Genomic DNA, 20,640 nt, shown 5'->3' with positions numbered 1-20,640 from the left:
AATGTAAAATGAAAAATGTATATTAATTCAGCTAAAATTACATTTAACATGATTATTAAATTACTGTAAAGTGTTTTTTTGATAGATTCATATTTTATCTAAACGCCAAATTAAATGTAATCTAAATGTAAAAATGGATGAACAAATAAATTTGTGTATTTTAAACATTTGTTCGGAGGAATACACAAACATGTCTATTTGCCTGATCCCAAACGAAATTCTAATAATACCCAAAAGTTTACTTTAGAATTTGGTTTGGCATCAGTCAAATAGACATGTTTATGTATTCTTCCAACAACAACAACAAAAATCTATGTTGTGTTCTTTGTGTAGGAGTTATAATAAATGTTGTCTCTCTAGGAGCAGAACATTGCTTATCAGCCTGGAGACGCCTTTGATATTCTCTGTCCAAACAGAGCCAGTGAAGTTGAGGAGTTGCTGCTCAGACTGGATGTGCAAACGCAAAAGAATTGTGCTGTTCAGGTCAACTTGCTTAAAAACAGCAGTAAGAAAGGTATTTCAGCCGTTGTTGTCATAATCAGTGACACCAGGAACATTCTCCTCGAACTGTGCCAGAAAACAGATAATATAATGCAGTCAGAGAACAAGATTCAGATTGAAAAACCAGAAATGTTGAATAAATACATAGCCTTTTTTTTTTTCTTTTACAGCAGCAAAAGTTCCACTTCACATCCCACAGAATGGCTCTTTGCAGTTTATTCTCACCTGGTGTTTGGAGATAAGGAGCACTCCAAAAAAAGTAATTTTGTGTTATTAACCTTGTTTAGTGTGATAGTTGCTGTGCTGTTGAAGTTCTGAACCTTTGATTTCGCACTAGCGCTTACTGAATATGCAACAGTGCTTTTGATGTACCGGTGGGGTGTTTTATTTAGCTTTCACAGGGCTGTAGTTTGAAGTTCCTGGACAGACCCTGTACACTGTCCTCTTGTGCTTTCAGGCGTTTGTGCGAGCATTGGCGGACTTCACTCTGAACAGTTCAGAGAAAAGAAGGCTTCTGGAGCTGTGTAGCAAAGAAGGCTCCGCAGACTACAACAGCTTTGTCAGGGACGCCAATGTATGTTTGCTGGATCTGCTTCGGGCCTTCCCATCCTGCCTACCTCCACTCAGCCTTCTGTTTGGTCAGTAAACACATGATCTGATTGGAAATTACTGGAATGTGGATATTTTTTCATTTCATATCAGCATATGGAGTTTGCATGGTAAATGTGCTTGATTTTTGAAAGCGTTTGCAGTGCTTGTACCACTAGATGGCAGTAAAACAACATTAGATCAGAGCCCCAGCTTCGCTTTTTCTCCTTTTAAAGGCAACTGCAAATATAGCCTCTGAAAAAATACATTTTAAACTCAGCAATAGCTGTTTTGAAAATTTGAGACTCATCAAAGCATGTCAGGGGACACAAGGAGAATGATGATGAATTCAGCAAAAATAACCTTAAAATTATGGCTGTCAGTTGATTAAGATAGTTAATCATGATTATATTTCATAATTAATTGTATTAAATGCCATCAGTCTCTTTTTAAGGGGAAAAACAATGTGTGATTATTTGAGTGAATGACACTTTATATTGAAAACTTGTATATAAAGACACAAGGTTGGGACCGTTTTCTGCAGCAGTGCTCTTTACTGATTTTGCTCGCACAAAAAAACACAGATTCTTTCTCAAACCATATCAAATATGCACAGAAAATGTGAACCCCACATAATGTACTCTAAAAGTTTGAGGTCGGTAACATTTTTAAATGTTTTTGAAAGAAGTCTCTTATGCTCACCAAGGCTTGCTTTCTATATTAATATATATTTTAAATGTAATTTATTCCTATGATGGCAAAGCTGAATTTTCAGCAGCCATTACTCCAGTCTCCAGTGTCACATGATCCTTCAGAAATCATACTGATTTGGTGCTCAAGAGAAATTTCATACTATTATCAGCGCTGAAAACGGTTGTTGCATAATATTTTTGTGTAGACTCTTCAAAAGAACAGCCTTTATTTGAAACTAAAATATTTTGTAACATTACAGATGTTATAAATGCCAAATTTAATGCATTTTTTCTGAATAAAAGAAAAACTGTGACCCAAACTTTTCAGTGGTAGTATTAGTTTTGCATATTGGATAAGACATTACTGTGCAATGTAATTAACCTTGACAACATCAAGTTGATATTTTGTAATAATAAACCTTATTTAATCCTTCAGGCAATATTTGGTGGATATGTTGTTTTGGAGATTTCATGTCGTACAGTAAGCCTCTGCTGTGAAATGCAATAAAATTATCCATCAAGGTGATAAATATGCTGTCACCTTGATTTTGAGGAACAGCTGGTATTGCTGAAATTATTAATGCACACCATGCTTTAGAGAACTGCAAGGTAGTCATAATGCAGTGACCCTCACTGATTTATTTGGATGTGGCCGGTGGATTGTTGCATTGGATGCATGTACATGTAGTATTAATCTGTGTGAATATTACTGCGACTTTGGCAAATTAAGGATTAACACGGTGATTCTCCGTGGCACAAATCGACAGAGATGCTGGTTCAGCATTCATTTTATCACTCTGCACTGGTGTGTTCTGGCAGTAAGTTCATTGTCATCAGTTAGTGTTTCTCCTGACTTTTAGACTTCCCCGACATTAAAGAGCAGTGTTTTTCCACCAAAACACCATGTGCCTTTTTGATGCATTTGTTTGCACTCATGAGAGACTGTAATTGCAACAGCTGCTCGCTATATTGAATGTTTGATTGTAATTAATTGTTAATATTGAGGACCTTCAGCATCCGCATATGGTGAGCTTGAAATGATCATTTCAAATTGATTCATCATTTCAGCGAATTGGAGAAAATGATATGTCATTTGCTGACTGATGAAGGGGAATTTTAAACACTTTATTTGAGCTGAGAAACAACTACCTCTGTGTTTTTAACATGGAACATTATGTTAAGTGTAAACAACATCTTCAATTTCACTGGAAGCCATAAAATGATATTAGGTGCTTACTTGGTGATGCACTGAAATGAAAATTATTGGGTGAAAATAAAATCCAAAAGTCATTTATACAAGCCTTTTTTTTGGCAAATTTGAACAGGATACATTTTATAATATTTTAATATTATTCTTAGTGATTATAGTATGTTCTTCCTTCAGCTTGAGTCACTACAAAAGTAGAAAACATAAATGAAAGGAAAGTTGCCAGAAGCTTCTCTGTCTTTTGAGAAATGATTTTTGCATGAAATATCCTCCCGGTCTTTACACAAGCATAGGAAAACCCTCTTTATTAATGTGTCAATAACCAAGAGCGTGATTTCTTCTGTGGTTGGGGACTTTAAGGCACAACTAGGAAACTCTAATGTAGAGTGAGTGTGAGTTTCGACTGCAATGTGCTTCCAGAGTCTTGTGTGTAATTCAGTACCTTTTCTGTCAGTATTATCATTTGCATTTACATCAAAAGGAATTAAACCTGTATCTTTTCACATGCATGCTCCTATTTCTGCATGTTGAAGAATATGTTGTTGGATGCTAAATATTTTTTCTCTTTTTGGCACTTTCAGCCAAAGAGTTTTTTTAAGTTGGTGAAATTTCAGTTCATCCTTCTCTGTAATATATTTCATTGATAACATTATCAATTACATTTTTTCGGAAACACTTTTTTTTATTATTATTATCAATTTCTTATCAATGTTGAAAACAATTGTGCTGCTTTATATTTTGTTGAAACCATAATTATTTTTTCAAGATTTGTTGCTTAATTATGAAGTTCAAAAGAACAGCTTTTATTTGAAATACATTTTTTGTTTTTGTAACATAAATATCTTTATTTTTACTTTTGATCAATTTAACGCATCCTTGCTGAACAAAACTATTTTTTTAATCTTACTGACCCCAAACTTTGGATGATAACGTGTATGTATAAAAAATGGAAAGCAAAAAAAAAAAAAAAGAAAAGAATTTGGAAACCACACGAATACTAAATGATCAATTATTGACCAACGAATTGGCCAATATTTCGGTCTGCCCCTTAACATTCTTAAAACATCAAATCTGCTGAACCTTTCATGATTATATATAATGTACTTGCTTTAAATATCAAGGCTGTCCTAAAAAGTCAGTTGTGTTGTGAATTGAGATATTCTGAGAAATTGCAACCAACTCATGAGTCTTGGGTAACATCTAGGGGGGGATTCCCTAAAAGAGAAACTCAAGACACGGTCGAATAGCCTCAAGGTCACAATGCCATCTTCATCTCTGATCTCTCCTCTGCTTCATTACAGAACATTTGCCAAAGCTTCAGCCCAGAGCCTATTCTGCTGCCAGGTAAGAAACCGAGTTTGAAACACCTGTGCTTTATATTTGGACTCTCAAATTAAAGCAGAGACATATCCAGGTTGTTATTTCTGTCTTCTCCTTCTTTGATGTTGTGAGGTTTATTATAGACAGACATGAATTTGATGCATCACTTACTCTTGCTTGATGACACTCCATTTGTTGTGATCAAAGTCAAACACTGGATGCAAAGGATGTCCTTTCAGAACTGCCTGCCACTTTCATTTGTTTTCTGCCTGTCTCCTTTGCCTTTTAAGTGGTCTGGCATCCACACTAATGTCTTCTGTTTAGTACACTGATGCTGGTAGAATACACAGAAACATTAGGGCTCTGAAATATTAAAGTCCGGTCAGCAGGGGTCCCCAAGGCCTGATAGAGGCAGGCCATTAAGAGAGAGATAATGAGGTCCACCGGCTTGCTCATGTTCAGGGTTGGTTCTGGATTGTTAGCACTTAGTCTCTTATTTTTGTCTCATTCCTTAGCTCCAGCCTTCAGCACCCTGGGAAAGTTCATTTCGTGTTCAGTGTTGTGGAGTTCCCTGCATGTCCCGAGCATCCGGCGAGGACGGGGTTGTGCACAGGCTGGCTGGCTGGTCACGTCTCCTCAATCTTGTGGCCCCTTGGGACGGTACCGGCTTCAGAGCGTCTAGGCACATCAGCCCTGCCGAAGGTTAGCACTGTAGGCATTACATATTAGCGAGTCCGTTCACCTTCGAATTAGCTTTTCACAGTCCCTGGGAGGATTTGAGCTGAATTGGGTTGTTTGATTGAGGTAAAAGCTGGACAGAAATAAGCTCTGGGGAAAGTAGACTAATCCTTGCAGCAGAATAGAACAACAACAACATAAAAGCTTTTGCTTTAGATGTTATCTACAAAATGTATGGAACTGGGTTTGTTATAGTTAAACAGATGTTGTATGTGGGATTACACAATTTAAGAATCCCATCACTGCTTAGAGCTGATTGGATCTAAATGTCATCTCCAGGTACATGTCAGGCCTCGTCCCAGCAGTACCTTCCACTTATCAGCCGACCTGTCTGTTCCTGTAGTGATGGTGGGTCCTGGGACAGGTGTGGCCCCCTTCATTGGATTTCTTCAACAAAGGTACATTCATCAGATTTATTTCACCCTTTCTTTTCAGATGATGTTGATACTGTATAATATTTTATTCTAATATGTGACCCTGCACCCCAAAACCAGTCTAAAGTCACATTTCCCTACTGTAAATATATAAAAACATAATTTTTGATTAGTAATATGCATTGCTAAGGACTCAATAGGGACAATTTTAAAGGCAATTTTCTCAGTATTTAGATTTTTTTGCACCCTCAGATTCCAGATTTTCAAATAGTTTTATCTCAGCCAAATACTGACCTATCCTAACAAACCATACATCAATGGAAAGCTTATTTATTTTAATCTCAAAATTTGACCCTTATGACTGGTTTTGTGGTCCAGGGTCACGTATATTGTTTTATTGTAGTGCTCATGAAAGTTCAAGCAGTGTTGTGCAGTGTGATATGCTATACAATATTTTTGTGCAGATACCAACATTCTGGCTGATAACAATAAGATGATAATTATGTTAATGTATTGGTTTTTAAATCTTAATTTTTTTTTTAATCTTTAGCACTTAAAAAATTAAAACACGCTAAATGCTAGTTAATTATCAAACAAGGCAAAAATAGGCAAAAAGTTATACATCCATATAATATCAGCTGATATTGATAAAAAATGAAAAATATTATATCTGTAGATTTGTTATATCTTGTGACCATATATAAACCTATATATATATTCATACTTTTAATGATGCATGAAATTAAACAAAAGTGGCATTTAAGATTTATATTATTTCAAACAAATAAAATCAAATAAAATCTGTTCTTTTGAACTTTCTATTCATCAAGGAATCCTGTAAAAATACCATGGTTTCCACAAAATTATTAAGCAGCATTATTTTTTTTCCCAAACACGGCTGTCAGTCCAAAGTCATAGTTGTTATTTGCAGAATGACTCCACACTCCATAGAGCAATAAGTCTAAACAACCCTTTATCATGCATCTTCAAAAAAATAAACAAGGTTTTTAAAGCGGAAGGAAGTTTATTGATTCTCATGTGTAAAAGTAGCATAAAAACACCTCTAGGGAGATGAGGATAAATCTGAAGAGGTCGAAGGAAGAAGAGAAAGTGTAAATGTGCTATTGACCTGCTCCCTGCCATATTATCTGTGAAGCCTAATAGTGTTTCCGAAGACCCTGGTGTTAAAATGAAGAAGGGCATAAATTCAGGATATGGTTGTAAAGGTGTCTTGTGGAGGCCTGTCATCTCAGCGTGTGTGATTTATACTCCGTGCCAGGGGCCTATGAAGAGTGACACGCCAGGACTACATATGAATGAAGCCGTATGCCCTGGTGCAGGGTTGGCCGGTGATGTGATGCCTGCTGTGTGTGTACACGAATAGTTTGTAAGTGACACAAGGGCCACAGGTAATCACAGGGGCTAGTGTCCGAGCCGAACACGGTTGATGAATGTTTCAGACATGTCTGGGCACGGTGAGAGTGGGATGAGACATTAATGATAAATGACAAAAGTTGTCCTCAAACACCACATCACCTTCCAAACTGTCAAGGTCGAGGCATTCATGCAGCACAGCATGCTTGGTTTAGCTCCAGGCCATGGATCAATAACAAATTGGTTTATTTTAATGTTTTTGCAAATATATCTATCTATAGTTGTATTCTTATTATTAATAGTAGTAGTATTAGTAGTATTTTTAATAACAATATTTTATGTCTTAGGGGTGTCCCTGACTAAGGATTTTCATAGTCGAATCGGAATTTTCATAGTCGAATCGGAATTTTCAAATCTTGCCGATAGTCGACTGATAGTCGAATCATTATGTTTTGGGGGCGGGGCAAAATACATTACCAAGAGACAGTCATACTGACGTTAACACACAGGGAAAATGTGTAATAGACACCTCGCAGATACAAAAATAATGTTTTATGTTTTGATTGAAAGATTAACATTAAACGCCAGCGAAACCCTAAAAATTCGAAACATTTTTACAACAGTGCTCTCATTATAACGTTATGTAGGCTATATGACAGTTGTTAATAATGTTCTGCATTTCTGTTTTGAGCTGCGTGCGCTGAAGATGACCAGTAGAATGAAGCATTTGATAGCAGGTTTATAATCAGTGGGATTTAACTCATTTATCTAATATAGAATACGCTTCTTTATTTATAAAACATAACGTTAATATTACGATTTACAGGCTATCTGCACAGAAAGCTCCGAAGACAGAAGTGAACGTGTCTGCGTGGCTCTGAATGAACTCCTTTTGTGGACACATTCTTCACGCAACAATGTGTAGAAACACGGCAACCAAATTCTAAAAATTCACAGCATTTTATTATAATAGTGTTCACCTTATAATGTTATGTATATGACAGTCCCAGTCATAGTTATTAATATTATGCATTGCTGTTTGTACTGCTCGCGCTGCGCGTTGATAATCACTGTACAATGAAGCGCTTTACTTCAGCGCGATGCATCTTATGCGAGATAAGTAATACACAATATATTATCCGGCTGCCATGTTTTGAAATCACTTATACCCCACCTGATCGACAAAATCCAGTCTTTCACTCTGCCTCTGTCAGTTTGAGTCTTGTTGAAGTTTTTATCCCTGTCGCCAAAATGCTTCTCTGTCGTCACGGATTTTGGAAAGTGAAACTTAATTTAAATCTATAGGGGTGGTTGGATTTATTCATGCATGTTATAAATATTTATTAATGCTTCTTTCTTTTCAGATTCTTATTATCATTATCATAATAGGCTGTATATTAACTTATTGGGAGAAAACCAGTATTTCTATGTGAAATCAGACATTTGAGCACCCCCATATAGCTAAAATGGCATGATCCTAACACCCCGCGAATATTCGACTGTGAGATTGGGAGTCGAATCAGGCACCTCATATCGAAGCATCGAATTGTCAACTATTCGGGGTCACCCCTATTATGTTTTCATATACTGTTCTACTTTTCAATTAATATTTAATTAATTAACATATTGGGGAAGAATTTTACCTCCAGTTTAGGTCTCACGTTCTGTATGTCAAACCAAAATCAGTTTCGCTAAACAGTCCTTTAACAATAAGAAAAATACCACAATTATAACAGAAGTTGCCTGCTCATTTGTAGACACTATGACAGCAATTTACACATTTCCCATCTCAAGTACAAAAGCCTTTTCTTGGACATAATCATCCACAGTTGTGAGAGAATTCGAGACGGATTAGTCATGGATGTGCAGGTTTACTGCCAATATGTGCTGTTAAACTTTGTTTCCATGCCGTTCTTAACTTGAGATTCTCTTAAATACAGCTACCTTGATGCCAGCCTTCAATTAAAGATAACGATATCACCATTCTGTCAGCAGGACATTGTTTGTCACAAAGCTCAGCGTTTCCTCTTTAGGAGCAAACAGCATGGGATGCTTCGATTTCCTCATCTGTAAATCAATGCCAGCAGGCAGACAGCCGGAAATGTATTGTGCTGTGAAGAAAGTAGGAGACTTGGTAAGAATCTCACAAAAGGTCAAAGCCAATTCATCTGTTTGCAGGCTGCCAGTGAGTTTTAGGCAGAAAGGACTTGATGCTTCAACAGAATTAACTGAACAAAGCATTTTGCTGGATTGTTATATAAACTACAGCAGTGCTCTGATCAATAAATCAGATTAAAGATTAAATGCACAATCAACAAATTCTCCCTCGTACTGCCAAAAATGACTAAAATGTCATTTATATGACAAATAATCAATTTTCTTGTCCCTAATAATCAACATTATGCAGGTGAAACTGTAATATGAACTGCAGCAGTGCTAAACTGCTCACTGCATCATATAATTAACAATAACTATTAATGTATGAATCAAAGTTACTAAGAATGCAGACAGTTTATTTTCCATGCGTCTTTTTATTATATCCATATATGTGCTTATAGTAAAATTACATAAAACAGTGAAATCGCTCTAGAACTCTGTCCTGTTTAGTTGCACTCAAGAGAGTGACGTGTGAGCTCCACTGACCGAGTCTTCACTCCTATTGGTTGTCGCTCAAGAAATTCGTAGCTCATTTGCATGAAGTTAAACATTTTGTAACTTTGTCGAGCGACTCACATTGCTTGACACTATGTGGCCAATATGACCAAAATCTTTTATCACATTTTATTTCACAGTAACAATATATATCACAATAGTTATTTTGGCTTTAAATAACGTCTTTATGATATCAACATTTTTGATGCTATAGAAATTTCATAATTCTTGTAACCAGTGTCAATATCACAAAAAACTAATACTAGCCTAAAAAAAAAATAATTACAATCAATAGGGCAAAAAACTCCATTCTGATTAAGAAATGCTACATACAATGTATAAAGTAATCACTGTATAAATTAAATATATATTTTGTCTAAAAGTGATTTAGTCAAGAGCTGTGAAAGATTTTCTCTGTTTTGTTGTTTGATTAACATGAATGAGACACAGCAGGAATATTAGACTGCTGTAAGTTTAAGAGCTGCCCGGATCCAGTATACTGTTACACATGAGCTTTCTTTCTCAACTGTTTGCTTTCACTTACAACCTTAATTACTGTGTTTACGAGGATACTTGCAAAGATGGGCATTTTGACAAGTGTACAATACAAATGTGTGTATTTAACGTTCAAGGCCTATAAAGTGGAGAAAAATAACTCTGACCAATACTCCCGCACTCTATGAGCACCGTCTCTAAGACAGTGCGTGCATATAGCGAAATGTTTTTCTTTTACGATAAGTTTTCACGACCATGTAGCACAGCAACGTCACGTGAGCATTTAAACGCGATAAGAGGCGATAGTCTAAAATCTACTGGTTGATAAATTTCCACTGTAAAAAGTGATGCTGACTTAAATTAAAAAAATTGAGGAAACCCATTGCCTTAAAATTATTAAATAAATAATGATAAAAAAAAAATTAAGTGACAATTGACAATTCACTTAAGTTATACTTTTTTATTATTAATTACTTAATAATTTTAAGGCAACGGGTTTCCTCAATTTTTTTTAAGTTAAGTCAACTTATCACTTTTTACAGTGATAAGAAGCCTATTTATGAAATATTGTGTGTCATCAAGCAGTACACAGACTCAAGCAGAGTAAAACAAGCAAAGTTTCACAAAAGTAAAATATTTAATTGTGTTTGGACAAATATCTGCACTCCTTGAATGCCGAATTTGGGGGCTGTAGCTAACTGCTGTAACTCACTGTAAAAACAAAAAAACAAAAAAAATGTTTCATCTTAATATAATTTGTTACCCCCGCTGACTTAAAATTTTTAGTTTAGTCAACTAAAATATTCCAGTTGTCCCTTAAATTAACATTGAGTATCTTAAAATTTCAAGTTGACTAAACTAAAAATTTTAAGTCAGCGGGGGTAACAAATTATTTTAAGTTGAAACAACTTTTTGAAACTTTTTTTTTTTTTTTTTTACAGTATATCTCCCTGTCACCAGAGGTCACGACAACATAGCAGGGTCCTGGTAGCCACCGAACACACACTAGTATCATCAAGTTCACTCACATTTTCTGTAGAAAAAGTTAAACTGTGGTTAAATATAGGGCTGTGCAATTAATCGAATTCGATTATCATGCGCATCTAATCAGTAAAACCGGTTTCTTGATTAGTAGTTAATTGCCATCACCTGCTTTCAAATGGAGCGGGAATTACTACACAGAACCGTAATTCACTGACAATCTAGGCAATTTCGTGTTCATAATCGAAGGCGATTTGTCAGCGTTTATGAACGTGATATTGCCTGTCTTGTCGGTGAACTACGGCTCTGTGTAGTATTTCCCGCTCCATTTGAAAGCAGGTGATGGCGATTTACTGCCAATCACTGAACCGGCTTTACTGATGAGATGCACATGATAATCGAATTCGATTTAATTGTACAGCCCTAGTTAAATGTTATAAAGGGACATAAAATGCTTGTTCACATCTGCTTCTTTGTTCACACTTTGCATGCTGTTCGCCAGCCAGAAAATGTTATTCTGAGCTACTACAATAAGCTTTGAGGTCACCGCATGTCCCTTGCTTTCACAATGCTGTGCATATTCTCAGAGGAAAGTGAGGAGGAGGATTACATAGTATGGTGATTTATAAAGGTGAATGTTCAGAGTAGGCCACTGACTCGCTTTCATTCTTCATATGAAAAGGTAGCAGCTATTGTGCTACCCAACTGCAGGCTGTAATTTTTTTTAGGGATGCTGATATGTCGTCCTCGCTGTCGCAGTACAGTTGATTTGTATTCAGGATGGGATCTGGTCTGCATGGTTTTACAAAATGGAATCCAGGTTTTTCATATTGGTACCGGCCCCTCTGGGGCAGCATAAAGCCCCACTAAAGCTAGTTTATTGAAGCCCATTTCCAGATTGGATATTGAACTCCCAGATGCTAATGGCTCTGCTGTGGACCCTCTGTTTGTTCAAATGCCAAACTCAGTTGAGCCAAGCTCTGAGCAGATGGGCGTGACCAAAAGAAGCATCCAAAATGTTAACCCTGTCTCACAAAATATCATTTCCTGCAGAGAGGGACAGCGGGGAAATGGATGTGACAGGCTGTGTTTGGGTGCATGTTATTTAAATTTCTCATCAAGACAATGCATAAAGTCATTACTCTCAATGAAAAAACATTTCCCATGCATTCTCGGTTTCATTTGCCCTTTAATCAGTGGCTGTAATTGTTTGTGTAACACTGAGAAAGTGTTTTAGGAAATCCAGAAAGTAGAGTGTTTATTTAAGAGGCTGTGTAAGGGGGTGGAGACGAACCACTCGAAAATGAAATGAATGGGAGAAATCATTAATGCTCAATTTGGCAACTGTAGGAATTGAGGGGTCATTTATTTACTCTAGAATGTGTATGTGCAGTGGCTGGACAGTTTTTTTTTTTTTTTTTTTGTTTAATTTGGCTTACGTTTATTTTATTTTATATATGTTTTTGTCAACTTTTATAGCTGATTTCATGTGGATGTTTTTGCCACAAAAATAAATAAATAAAATAGCAATTCTAATCACAATTGTGCTGTATATATTGCCAGTTTTGACAAGTTGTAATTGTGAGGTATAAGGTCACGATTTTTAAAAAAAAATAGTCACATCTGTGAAACAGTCATGATTTTGAAGGATAGTTGCAACTTATGTATAGATGTGTTTTTAAAAAGTTGTAATTTAGGGATATAGTCACAATTTTGAGAAACAGTCACAACTGATATGTATAAGGATGTTATTTTTTAAAAATAGTTGCAATTGTGAGGTATAAAGTGACAGTTTTGTGGCTCTTTGCGTTGTTTTGTCATGACAGATCGCTGTAGCTCCGCAGTGAACCGATCATCTCCTTCTCTTTACTAGTTATAGCATGAACTAACATGAATGAACATCAGAAGTTAATCTTGTTTCAACTGCTGAAAGACATCAATACACACCATTTTTCAAGTTCAAGTCCATCAAAATTAATCTACTCTCCTATCTGGTTTATAGATCGGACAAAAATGGCAGATTTGGCGTTATGATTGGTCAGACCGCCTGTTAATCAAACTACCTCTGTGGGTTTTATTTAGCTTTTTCTGAATTCAAGTAGAAGTATTTGCATGCTTATTGCCTACGTAGCAAATAGAGAAAGACTGTGGGTGTTTTTTTAACTGATGTCACAAAGTAATCACATACCTGGAGTATAAAAAGATACATGTTCTATTTTCTTAACATCAGTCAGTAAACAACCCATTAGTATTCTATTGCCTGGCTGTTGCTCAACATGCCACTAAATTAAATCTTAAGGCATCACAATAACAACGGTCTCAGAACGACTCAAAAGTAAGCGTTTTGCTTTGCTTGCCAGTTGTTCACTGCATGCGATGGGTCACTGAAGCAAGGACCTGAAATGAAAAAGAACAGATTGTAGATGTTTGAAGAGAAGCTCTGTTTTGTTTTCCTGTGGTCATCTCGTCCACAATGTGTCTCATTCGTATTCTAATCGCAATTAAACTGTAAGTTCAGCAGATGGAGAGAGCTTAATGTCTGAAACTCGGCTCACTGCCGTGTTTTGAGACATATCAGCATGATGGAGGGCATCTCACCCTCAAAGTCCTTTGGGTGTTTCTACATTCCACTTCTATTAATGCTTCTGAAAGTTCCAGATCGTGTTCTATTTCTGAATGCTTCATTTAGGTTGGCCGAGATGACTAAAGGAGTACATGCAGTGCAGTTTGTTTCTGGCCTGTGTAATGCATCTCTAACAGATCTCTTCCTCTATTATCATGTCGGAGTACAGATGCAGTGGAGTAGACAGTGTGCTGCTTTTTTTCAAGGGCCTAAAGAAGTTTTGATTGTGTTTGTGAAACGTCTTCTCTCTTATCTCTGGAGAAGTCTGCCAACCTTTATTAGCAGGTGCAGTGTACAGATAGTGCCCAGCGCCTGTATGTCACCTTAGTGTAGGGAATTCTGGGAACACTGCCAGATCTTTTGGAGGACTTGCTCTTAAAAACACGTCCAGATAAATATTAAGGCCTTCTTTCTACAAAAAGTGATTTTGTGTTTTTGTGCTAATTCAGCAGGTCAGAGAGTAATTAAACGCCACATGCCAATTTATGGTTTCATCATTGTGAAACTATGAATTGGATCATTTGATATATTAAGATTTCTGAATATGTAATTAGTGATCAGTCAGGTAGATTAATCAGCTCATATTCAAGAATTTTGAGATTGTTTGCCCTTGTTTCATTATATACTGACAGCCTTGTCTTTTTTTTTATCTTTTAATGATTTTAAATAAATTTAGCCATTAATAAAATGTTTTAAGTGTATATGTATATATTGGCATAATAGGGTTGCTATGATTTTAGTAGTCTATATCAATACCAGTGAAACATGATATATTATGTCATATATTGAATATACTGAGGACTGGAGTAATGGCTGCTGAGAATTAGAAATTAAAATGGTTGTAATAATAAAATTGTAATATTTGACAATATTACTGTTTTGACTATTTATTTTGATGAAATAAAAGCAGCTTTGGTGAGCATCTTAAAAAAAAAAAAAGAAAAAACATTAAGAATTGTACCACATCCAAACCTTTGAACGGAAGTGTCTATATAAGTAAATATTACTAATATTTAAAAAAGTGATTTTCAGGAAGTAATAAGGAACAATTTTAAATTAAGAACAGTGTGTTTCTCTCTTTTTATTGTCAAAATTGTTCTTTTTTTTAATTTATTTTTTTATTGTTATTATAAACATAATAGACTGTGGCGGGCCTATTAGGCTTAATACACAGACTGATGCAGGGAGCTCATATTTTGACACAAACCATATGTTCACTTATTTACATTAATAACTCACCAAGAGACATTTTAAGTAAGAAGTACATTTGAGTATTTGCACACATTACCATGAGGCATAAACATATAAATATGCATGCGAGCATTAGAAAGCAGCTGCCTGTCAGTCAGACTGCTGTTGGCTACTGAATTGAGTGTGCACTCGGTATTACCAGATCTATAGAAAGGCGGAGATTACTTTATTTATTTATGTATTTATTTTAGTATTGTTTTGGTACCAAAGTAAAAGGTCGTTTTGAAATCCCTAATTGGCATTACTTTGGCCATTGGCCATTCATCTCTATAGATATCAACATGAAAAGCGGAATGATTTCAAAAAAGCTTTTAGAAACGATAAAAAAAAGTGCTTCGTATTCAATATGTGGGTTATAACTTTTCATTTTATAGAGACATTATGTTCAATTTTGCATTATGGTTTTGACCTGACAGAGAGGAAGAACGTAAAGCCTACCGGGAAGCAACCTTCGGAGAGACGTGGCTCTTTTTTGGATGCCGCCACAAAGACAAAGACTTTCTTTTCAGGTATGTGCATCACAAACATGCAAAAAAATCACTTTCTTAATTTGTCGTCTTATTTTCCAGAATAAATATCGAAACAGCCTTAAACTTATATAAATGTACTTGAGAAGCAATTGTGTTTATTATATGAGCAGTGTTCAAAAAATATATCTTGAAGTGTTTTTTTCTTGTTGTAAGAATAAACCTCATATTTTGTTTGATGCATAAAATACAACAATTAGGCTATGAAACAAATTCAATTTTAAGATATTCTCTAAAAAAAAGCCTTATTATCTGATGCAATCTTGTGTCCCAAGTAAATTTTACGTTGTTTTAAGAATGTTTAGATATTTTTCACTGGAAGACAAGAAAAACAATTCTGATTAAGAAAATAGATTTTTGCAGTGCAGCCACACCATTATTCCACCATCCCCCTTTGCTACCTGATCATATGTTATCTCCATAACCTCAGAGTATTTTTCACTCTATCTGCCAGCTTCACACAGGCTCTTGGCGTCGTCTTCTCTTGGTTGCTATCAGCCAGAGGCTCCTGTTGCACCATCCTTGAGAGTAATGATTGCCAAAGCAATGAAATTAAAGTACTCCCTCTGAGAGTATGGGCCATATGATACGAGACATTATATAAGATGATTGGGGTCTGGCTCTCCCATAGGCACACAGTCATAGCTCATGCGCAAGGTCCTGAGTAATGACATTGGTGCCTGGATTGGTGAGTATTAAGTGCGTGTTGTGACGGTGGGGCGGCACACAACATTGTATCAGCGCTTGCCTCTACTTGACACAAGAGCTAATAACAATAAGATCAAAGTCAAGGTCCTGACGCGCTGTTTGAATCTATCTATCTTTGCCTTCAGTGGTCACGAAGATCCAAGGATTGTATTCATTAACGTTTTAATTCACACTGGTCACACTGTGGTTTCATTTATCATTTTTTTTTCTCTGCATTGATTAAGACGATCAATAAAATGTGCTTTGTGTTGCTCGGTGTAACACCCTCATTGTCTGCTATGCTTTAATGAGCAAAGTAGAACGTGCCGGTGGCATTTCAGATGAGAAGGTCACTGAAAACCTGGATTGTAAAACTCAACGCTCACTGATAAACAAAAAATGAACCGGCTAGCCATCAGGCAGCCTGCTAAAGAAAACAAGGCGTCTGCAATCAATTCTAATCAAATATGATTCTTATGAGTGTTAAAAGGGTGAAATCAGCCTCAATCAGTTTTGTTGAAATAAAGAACACTTGACTTGGCCCCCTGTCACCAATGAGCCTCTCTGTTTTTATGGATTTGGATTACATGAGGAGGGAAAGCAGGCGGCTTAGATTCTGGAAAAGAGACAAAGGATCACTCAAGTCTGTTTTCTTTGTAAACATTCGATATCTGTCGCCAGAACGCCTAGAACAGCTCATCTGGACCAGTTAAGATGGATGTGGCTCCCAGATGGCCCATGCAAACATATGTCCTCAAAACCATGAAGCATGTGCTATAAATAAACCTGATTGTTAATGACAAGGAGTTTCATAATTTAGATGCAAAATTGTTAGCTTTGCTTAGTTAACTTATTTATATATATATATATATGTATATGTATATATGTATATGTATATGTATATATGTATATATGTGTATATGTGTGTATATATATATATATATATATATATATATATATATATATATATATATATATATATATATATGTATATGTATATATATATGTATATATACATATATATATATATGTATATGTATATATATATATGTATATATATGTGTGCTGTCAAAATTAGCATGTTAACGTATGCAATTAATTTAAGTTTAACGCCTTAAAAATATTTAACGCAAGGGTGGGGCTATTGCTTCTGTCTCTTTTTTTTTCTTGACGAGAATTGCATTTATTTAGACGCAGAATGTATTTATGACCACATCAAACAGACTTTTTTTCAGACGCGCACCCCAGCTTCGCCTCAGCACCTGGTGATAGTCAAACTAAGAAATGGTACAGCCGATGAAAGAGCTTGAAGTGAAACAACAATGATCTGTGGTCAGATGAGATGTTGTCAGGCCATATGTCAGTAAAAGCTAATTTTCCCGTCTTGTCAGCCGTTATATTGTGCTCGTAGCATGTGCTCTTCAATTGCATGCACAAATGCAGTGGTGCGTGATGTATATAATTTCATATTAAAGCGCAAATGAAACTACGAGCATGATATCAAAATATGATGTGTGTCAGATTGGTGTCATGTTCAGCAGCGACAGGTAGTCAAGATTGTTTTAAGTTCACTTAAATTAGAATTGGTTATTTTTTTCAAATCTAATAAATGTTAAAATTGATAGCTCTCAATTATACTGCAGCGTTTAATGGCTATAGTCAATGGTTAAATATTAGGAAAAAGAAAAAAATTTCCTAGAGACATCAGTAGTATTGGTATCAGTGATACTTTCCTTCAGTCATAAAAAAAGATGTCATTAAACAAATGTGACCCTGGAGCACAAAACCAGTCTTAAGTCGCTGGGGTATATTTGTATACCAAAAATATATTCTATGGGTCAAAATTTTTTCAAAAATTTTTCTTTTATGCCAAAAATCATTAGGATATTAAGTAAAGATCATGTTCCATGAAGATATTTTGTAAATTTTGCATTGCTAAGAACCTCATTTGGACAACGTTTAAGGCAATTTTCTCAGTATTTTTTTTATATTTTTTTGCACCCTCAGATTCCATATTTTCAAATAGTTGTATCTCGGCCAAATTTATTCAATTTTTAAAAACTGATACTTAAAAGACTTTTGGTGGTCCAGGTTTTGTGGTCCAGGGTCACAAATATTAAAATTATACTGTCTTTTTGCTGTTTCTACATTAATTTGAAGATTGAATGTAAAATTATAGCAATATAAAACTATATTTAAAAACTTTAATGTTAGGCGGGATTAATCACGATAAATTGTGATTAATTTCATGTGCAATTTAATTAGTTTTTTTTAATGGATTGACAGCACTAATATATATAATATATGCAATGGCAAAGCTAAAGCTGTTAGCAGCTGTTACTCCATGTCTTCAGCATCTGAGGGTGTGTTGGAGAGGTGTATTTCGTTTCTAAGTAATTGCAAAGTCTGTTTTGCACAACACTACTCAGATTTTCTTCAGACACTTTCAAAACCAGTTTTCTTTGGATTCTGATAATTGGAAACTCTGTTTACCTGGTGATTTCTTATTCAGAGTACATGTCAATACTCAGGAGTTTGTGATCCATGTTAACATGGCTATTTTCAGATGTTGTGTGCAAGCGCTCGCTTCATCTGTTACATCACCCATCTGTTTAAATTTCACTCTGTCGTCCTCCTGCAGCTTCAGTGGATATTTATAGTAGATGCTTGAAAAGTTGTATGACAAGTATTGTTTGCTGTAGTTCCTTATTTATTTATTATGTATTTATTAGAGTACATTATTTATGCTATATTTCCTCATTATTTACTCGCCCTCAGATTGTTCCAAACCTGTAGGACACCAAAGACATGTAATTGTTGACAAGCAGTTACGGTTTAAAGAATGATAAAGACTTGGTACTACACAAGTTTACTTAAGACACTTTTATGGAGTCTTTTTTAAAGGTTAAAGGCTCCATTTATTGTAACTGCATGGAAAATAGTGACCAGTACAAAATTTCTCATTTTGTGTTTAACAGCAAATAAAGTCATACAGGTTTGGAATGACATGAGAATATTTCCTTTAATATTCTTTAAGGCAATAAAAAGCTTTTGTCAAGTGAACATTCGAGGAAAGCAGAGGAATTGATTGCAAAAGAGTCAAACCTTGAGCTTGACCCCATCTGTAACCCTCTCATTTTTCCATCTCTCATTTTTGTTGAAATAGCACCCAAACTTTTGTAAGAGGCTGAAATAAAAGCTGTTACAGAAGCGATTTACAACAGCAGCCTTGAGGTTTTCTAAACTTTCTTGCCAGATGGATAAAGGAGATGAAAATTTGAGTTTTCGAATGCAATACACTAATGAGCTCCATTGTTGTTACTTCACTAAAGCAAAATCTGAGGGAATCTAATTTGTACCATTTGTATGTTTTAATGCACAAGTATAGTTTAACCACTGACTGAAGAAATAACGGTAATAACGTGAAATGCGGTAATACGCACATTACTGCTTTTCTTCTAGAGAGGAGTTGGAGAGATTTGCGCATAATGGAACCCTGAGCCATCTGATTGTGTGCTTCTCCAGAGACGAGCCTGATGCAACGGGAACCGTTAACAGACCAACATATGTCCAGCATAACTTACGTCTCCATGCTAAAAATGTTGCCAGCATCCTCCTCAAAGACAAAGGCTGTCTCTATGTCTGTGGGTGGGTACAAAACATAAATGGTTTGAATTTGTTTACCATGTGCACCGTCACATTTTGCTCACCAGGAATGAGACCGTATCTCATGATTTTACAGGGATGCAAAGAACATGGCAAAGGATGTGAATGACACACTACTGGAGATCATAGGAAATGAACTTCAAATCGATAAACTGGATGCTATGAAGACAGCAGCAGGACTTCGTGAGGAAAAGCGATATCTACAGGACATCTGGAGTTGAGAAAGCACACATACAGAACCCAAACAAATAGTGTCTTATTCGTAGACAGATGTGCAAGCTACTTTTTGGCCATTTTAGTTCATATCCACACAACAGGTGCTATTGAGTGATAGCCAAATTCATTAACCGACTGCCTTTCAACTGCCTTAAGTCTCAAGGCTTTTTCCCTCCTTTTCAATATTTTAAAAGCTTTTAGTAAATTATCTGAAGGTACGGTTAAAACGCTTAGATTAGATATGTTTGCTCAACGTTTGACTGTGCCTTTTATGCAATTATTAAAGAGAAGCCCCGCATAACCGTTTCATTCTTTGAGGACCGTTTCTGTTCGTTTAGATACAGCTCAGGTAAAATATGCATAATGCATCATACTCGGAAGGCAGGAGGATGCTAGACATGAGAAACCAAAACATGACAGACTGGATGGGAAAACTGTCTGGAGCTGCCAAATCCAGGATCATCTGCAGCATTTCCGTATTTTTCAATTCCAACAGTTTTTTTTAAGATTAGAGAGGATACTCTAGAGTCATCCATTTTCTTCCCAAAAAACATTGTGCTATTTAGGTTTTAAATTCACCTCAGGTATACCGGTCACAGCAAATATACCGGTCCAGAGAGTTGGTGAGTCTATTGTTATACCCCAATATTGTGTTAAACCTGTCAGGATAATAAAACATGCTAATTAAAAGTCTTTAACGTGATATCTGTACTCACTTTAAGTAGACAAAAAATAAAATGCATATTAG

At 35.7% G+C, this 20,640-nt stretch overlaps 1 protein-coding gene across 1 annotated transcript in view; it reads left to right on the top strand.

Moving 5' to 3' along the window:
* The window catches only part of LOC306865248 (methionine synthase reductase-like), a 23,501-nt gene extending 2,861 nt beyond the window's left edge, over positions 1-20,640 (top strand). Inside the window, exons 7-15 of the mRNA XM_079409749.1 lie at positions 361-514; positions 672-760; positions 959-1,139; positions 4,290-4,332; positions 4,824-5,010; positions 5,326-5,444; positions 15,213-15,305; positions 19,473-19,658; positions 19,753-20,640. Of these exons, the coding sequence (XP_079265875.1) occupies positions 361-514; positions 672-760; positions 959-1,139; positions 4,290-4,332; positions 4,824-5,010; positions 5,326-5,444; positions 15,213-15,305; positions 19,473-19,658; positions 19,753-19,897 (1,197 nt within the window). The 3' untranslated portion in view covers positions 19,898-20,640. The remainder of the gene's footprint in view (positions 1-360; positions 515-671; positions 761-958; positions 1,140-4,289; positions 4,333-4,823; positions 5,011-5,325; positions 5,445-15,212; positions 15,306-19,472; positions 19,659-19,752) is intronic.

The sequence above is a fragment of the Barbus barbus genome, assembly GCF_936440315.1.
Source record: "Barbus barbus genome assembly, chromosome: 46".
NCBI classification, from domain to species: Eukaryota; Metazoa; Chordata; class Actinopteri; order Cypriniformes; family Cyprinidae; genus Barbus; species Barbus barbus.
The sequence above is the reverse complement of the archived record's forward strand: the minus strand, read 5'-3'. Positions and strand labels throughout refer to the sequence as shown.